The sequence below is a fragment of the Stenella coeruleoalba genome (genome assembly GCF_951394435.1).
Source record: "Stenella coeruleoalba genome assembly, chromosome: 2".
Classification (NCBI taxonomy): Eukaryota; Metazoa; Chordata; class Mammalia; order Artiodactyla; family Delphinidae; genus Stenella; species Stenella coeruleoalba.
The window spans coordinates 32,047,057-32,052,804 of record NC_137147.1 but is presented as its reverse complement, the minus strand read 5'-3'; the positions used below and the strand labels follow the sequence as shown (position 1 = coordinate 32,052,804).

At 60.8% G+C, this 5,748-nt stretch overlaps 1 protein-coding gene across 1 annotated transcript; it reads right to left on the bottom strand.

Annotated features, from left to right (window-relative positions):
• Positions 1-1,365: 1,365 nt before the first annotated feature.
• Positions 1,366-4,166, bottom strand: CCDC177 (coiled-coil domain containing 177). The gene has a single exon (XM_079914150.1). It carries the CDS (start codon positions 4,152-4,154, stop codon positions 2,064-2,066), a length of 2,091 nt encoding a protein of 696 aa, XP_079770276.1. The 5' UTR covers positions 4,155-4,166; the 3' UTR covers positions 1,366-2,063.
• Between the last annotated feature and the right edge of the window lie 1,582 nt (positions 4,167-5,748).

Sequence of the window (5,748 nt, the reverse complement as noted above, 5' to 3'; positions counted from 1 at the left end):
CCAGTATCACATTAACATTTTTAGTTAAATGCCCCTGACTCACAGAAAGGCCAATTATTATAGCTCACTGACAACCTGGTTACCGACACATGAAAATTTAAGGAAAAATTCACCCATTCAAGAAGTAAGCATTGGCACAGCTCTTTTCTGGTTTCACGTCATCTGAAGTGTAACACCTAAGCACTGCTTCCTTCTACACAATACTCCTGTACCTGCCGGCATTTGATTGTGGGGGGGGGCTAACAGAATGTGTGTGTGTGTGTGTGTATGTGTGTGTGTAACACCAGACACTTTAGGGACAATTCTGCCCAACAGATATACATGAAATATGTCTAGCAGAGTAGTTCTCTACCTTGATTCTTCTTCTTTTTTTTTTTTTTTTTTTGGTAACTGTTATTTCTTCATCTTGACTTAATGTAAAAAGAAATGTTTTACTTCCCACCTTCCTTGATGAAGGTAGAGTCCTTGGGTGGACATGGCTGGGGGCTGATTTTGGCTTCCTGGAAGGGAAGCACTCTAGAGGTTAAAGTTGCCGGAAGACAACTGAATGGGACTTTTTGGACCAGAAAGTGGCCTGGTCTTGCGTGCATTTTCCCCCAGAGGCTAAATGACCATCTGTCCGTGTTGCACTGCCCCTTCCTATGCCAGGAATCCATATTCCCAGAAACAAACTAGGCCAAGAGCAGCCCTCCTGCCTCCCAACTCCAGGTCAAGAAAGGCACAAAGAAGACCAACAAATAATACCGAGGCGGTGCTTTGGGTCCGGGAGATCTTGAGGTACCAGGAGAAGAATACTGACGGCCCCATCTGGCCAATAGGAAAGGTGAGGCACGGAGAGATTGACTAAATACTTTCAGTTATAGGGGAGAGGGACGCAGGAATGTCAGAGGGAGATTCTCTTTTTCCTCACGTGGGGAAGGAGGGGAAGATACACTGCCAACCGTAGTGAGCACGACCCTCACAGCAAAGAGGCAATTCCAGCTCTTCTGCCACCACAGTAAAGTAATTGCCCTCAGAGCAGTTGTGACGATTCCTTCACAGAGGGAATCCGACACCCCAGACTCTCTGGGGCCCACTCTTGGGGCTGCATCCAGGGCTGGAGACTGAGGCAGAATTGGCCTGGGCAGGCACATAAGGTAGCTCTGCTTCTTAAGGCGTGGCTGCTGTCTGCGAGGAGTGGGCTCCACATTGGGAGGTGGCCATCGGACACTGCCTCCCCTGAAAATACCCTGCAGGAAAGCTCAATCGGGGGAAACACTGCTGCCTAAGGAATCCGCCTCCCCCGAGGGGCTGGGGGCTCCCACTAAAGCTAAACAGCATCACCAAACCAACTGATTTCTTGTGTCACTTGGGAGAATGAGGGGGAAAAAACCCAAACTGATCATTATTTGCAGATGATTGTCTAACTAGAATACCTAGCGGAATCAAGGGAAAACCTATCAGAAGACAGACCAGAATTTAGGCAGATTAAAAGTCTAGCACACAAAAATCAATAGCTTTTGGGTCACTTGAGTGTGGCCTAATACCCTGGAAGAGCTGTGCTTTTCTGCAAGGCCTCCGAGCTTTGTGCAACTTGCCATATGTTAAAAGACGAAGGGGAGCCAAGGAGATGCCTCCTCCACTGCAGTTCCCGCAGTCGCCTCAGACACCAGTATGTGAAAGATGCCTGCGGGGACTACTGCAGGAGGGGGCAGTCACCTCTGCACTGTCTCCTTGCCCTCCCCTCCCCCAGCCTCGACCCAGACCCTTTCTCCCAGCTTTTTTCTTTTCCAACTCAACAGACACAATGGGAACATTGGCAAGGACCGGTGCGATGCGGGAGCCACCAAGGTTGGATGTGGTCAAAGACTGTGCTATGTCATTTCCAAACGAAGTCAGTTTTTAAAAACAATGGCGGCGGACTGAAAGGTCTCACACGTCGGTCCTCTCATTGCCTCATTGGTCAGAAGCCTGGCGACGCTGCGGTGCCGCGCCCAGACTGGGGACTCCCACGGTCCGGTCAAAATGGCCAAAAGAGGCCCCACGGGGCTGAACGTGGCACTCCGGCCAGCGCACGGCGGCGGTCATTTACGGTCCAGGCTGGCGTGCAGCTGGGCCTCGCGAACCATGCGATCGAAGGAGCGCGTGTTGGTTTCCTGGCGTACCTTCTCGCGCACGTGGAAGGAGGCCCGGGCTGTGGAGCGGGCGCTCTCCAGCGCGCTGCGCCGGTCCCGGGACAGCTGCTCGCTGCGCTCCAGCTTGCGACCGATGGCTTGGAGCAGCTCCCGCCGGCGGCAGTCTTCGTCCCTCTCCACCTTCTCCTTGTTGGCCCGCTGGGCCCGCTCCTTCTCCATCCGGCTCTGGCCCACGCGCCGCGCCTTCTGCTGCACCGCCTCCTCGGCCGCCTGCGCCGCGTGCTGCAGCCGCCGCTCGCCCACCCGGGCCAGAGCCTCCAGGTGTGCCTGATGCTCCCGGTCTTTGCGCTCGGCCGCCTCCTTGGCCCGCCGGCCCTGCAGCTCCTCCCGCCGGGCCCGCTCGCGCAGCTCCCGGGTGCGCTGCTCCACCAACTGCTCGTAGTTCTCCTGCGCGCGGCCCAAGCTGGCCTCCAGGGAGCTCCGCAGGCCCTCGCGCTCCTGGCGCTCCAGCCGGGCCCGGCCTTGCAGCAACGCCTCATGGCGCGCCCGCTCCGCCCGGCTTAGCTCCCGCTTCTCTCGCTGCAACTGGCCCTCCTGACTCTGCTTGGCGCGGGCTGCGCGCTGAGCGCGCTCCCTGCGCACCTGCTCGGCCCGCTCGCGCACTTCCTGCAGCCCCTCCTCCCGCTGCTTCAGGTTCTGTTCCTGCTGCAGCTTGCGGAGTCGGTCCTCCCGGGCCGTGCGCTCCGCCCGCTCCCGCCGCAGCAGTCCCTGGCGCTCGGCCAGCTCCCGCCGCCGCTCCTCGCTGCGCTCGCACTGCCGCTGCCGCCGCCGCGCCTCCTCGCGCTCCTCGCGGCCCCGGCGGCCGCGCCGCTCCTCCACCTGCGCGGCCCAGGCTCGGCGGCCCTGCTCCAGGGCGCGCTGCTTCTCGCGCTCCTCGCGCTCCCGTCGCTGCTCGGCGCGGACGCGCTGCTGCTCCCACTGGCCGTGGGCCGCGGCGCGCTGCTCCAGCAACAGGCGCTCTTCCTGGTGCCGCGCCAGCATCAGCGCCGCGATCTTCCGGTCGCGCTCCGGCACCGCGCGCAGACCCCGCTCGGCGCGCACTTGGCGCACGATGCGTTCCACGTGCTGAGCCATCTGTGGCGAGTGGCTCAGGTCGCCGAGACTGAAGCTGCGGCCGGTGAGGGGAACCAGGGCCAGGGCGGATGGGCGGCCCAGAGGGTTGGGAGCAGAGGACGCCGACCCCGCCGGGCAGCTGTTCCTGGCCGAGGCCCGCGGCGGCCAGTGCAGCTCCCGCAGGCTCTCACCGCTGTAGGACGACGACGACGCGCCTGACTCGGAGCTCAGGGCGCCCTCCCGCCGGCGGGACAGGGAGTCTAGTGAGTGGCTCTTCCTTCCTGCCCGCGACCGCGCGGGCGTAGGTTGGGGCCGGGCCGGGCTGGAGGAGGCCTTGCGGGCGGCGCGCGGTGCGGGCGAGGCCGGGAGGCTGGCGCTGCTGCAGCTGCTGCTGCTGCCCGCACTAGGGGCCGAGGCCGCGGCGGCCGCGGGGCCCAAAGGCGTGAAGAGGCGCCGTTTCTCCTCGCGCACGATGCGCTCGCGCTCTGCCCGGCACTGCTGCAGCTTGGCGCTCCGCTCCGCCTCGTAAGCCTCGTACAGGCCAGTGGCTACTCGCATAGAGCGGCCGGGGGCCTCGCGCACCAGGTCCGCCAGGGCCCGTGGCAGCAGCTCCACGGGTTTAACGGCGCAGCGGGCGCAGGCCTCTAGCGAGCGGGGACTGGTCAGCACGTAGCGGCTGCCCTCGGCCTCCGGACAGTCGAAGTTGAAGAGGTCGAGGTGCAATAGCGGGGACTGCTCCCGCCGCCCGCCTTCTGCTGCGCACGGGACTTCAGCCTTACGGGGCGCCGCGGCGGAGGCCGAGGCCGAAGTCGCCGCGGGCTGCGGGGCGCCCTGGGAGTCAGGAGGCACGGACGCGGCGGCTTCGTCCCCTCCGGAGCCTCCCGGCTCGGCTCCCGCCTTCTCCTCTTCAGGCACGGGATCCACCATGGCTGAGCCCTGTCCCTTTGTGGAGGCTCTGCGGATGACAAGGGAGGACATCGAAGAACACATTTGAAAGCAGTTTCCCCCTCCCCGTTCATATTCACCGCCCCCCCAAAAAACTTAATCCGCTTTGGGATTAGGCTCAGAGGCCCGGTGGAATGTAAATCATAATACCGATGCCCTGAAACCCCAGCGGGCGGGAGGGTGCACAGAGAGCAGCCTCAGTCTCCCTCAGCGCCGGAGTGCTGGGCGGAGGCCTGTGGCCAGGCTCCCCTGGGCGTCTGGCCCGTTAGATGCATCTCCTCCCTGTTGCGAGTTAAAATGAAAAGATCGAGGAGCAGGCAGTAGCCGACCAGAGAGGCTCTGGAGGATTCCCGGGAGGATTAGCGTATTTGTTTGTAGCTTAGGCGGGCGACCGGGGATGCAGCTTTGCAGGAACAAAAAGGAAGAGGTCTGTTCATCCCCAGAGTGCACTGCTGTGAAGACCCCATTTGCCTAGGGAAGAAGTTTATGGTTGATTTCCATTTGCAAAGGAGACCCAGGCGCGGGGCCCAGGGGTGACGGAAGGGCGCAGAGAAATACCTCAGTCCGAAAAGACCTCCGTGGGACGGGTGATCGATTCTTGCTCTTGCCTCTTGGACAGGGCTTGCTAGGAGCTGTGCCCGCCTTCCCCCGTCCCCCCCACCGGGTGTTTGCCAGGGATGGTGAAGGAGCTTGGGTCCTCCCCGGATGCACCTAATCCTCTCTAAGTCCATGCTAAAAGCTCCATCCACCTCAGTCTAGGCTCGGACACCTGCCCCCAGATGTCCTCCGAGTCCCCCCCGCCGTATCCAGCTGGGCTACTGGAGCTCAGCGAGCCCGTCCGCTCCCGGGTCCCCCGGCCGGTTAGCTTACCGCACGTCCCGCGCGGCGGGCTTTTGTTCGCAGCTTGCCGCTCTCGCTTGCGCCTCTTCAGTCCCTGCGTCGGCGGGGTCGGATTACTGCCGGCCGCAGCCGCGATAGGAGCCCCAGCTGCCACCGCAGCCAACGCCAGCGTCTCTCCATGGGGCCCGCGCACACCCCAGACGCTACCTACCCGCGGGAGGGGGAGTGCGACAAGGTCTCCCTAAAATAACGCAGCTCTGCTCCCTTCCCTCACACTGATTCTTAAAAAGGGAAGCAAGCCGGCTTCCATCGCTGCGGCATCCACCGCCGCCTCTCCAATCGTGAAGGTACCGCAGGTCTTTCGACGGCCCCCCCACCGGCGCCTCCTGGTGGACGCTCAAGGGTGTTGATTTCCTTGCTTATAGGGCAAAGGAGAAGTTGTATGTGTGTGGGGGGGAGATGTATATATATTCTCTCTCATCAACAAACCCTGTTCTAGCAGCACCTTAACTAGGTAGAATGAAGGAATAGCTCATTCCTTCTCAAGGCGACCCTGAGAAGCAAACAAAGTTGATAGCAATAATTTGGTAGAACTCTGGCTCCTGATCCAAACCATGACTTTATTTTTTTAAGAAAAGCCAACCAAACACACTACTGTTTAATGCAACATTTTAGGACTTCCTGGTTCCAGACAGTACAAATTAAAACCAGTCAGTACCAGTTAATGAGTGCTATT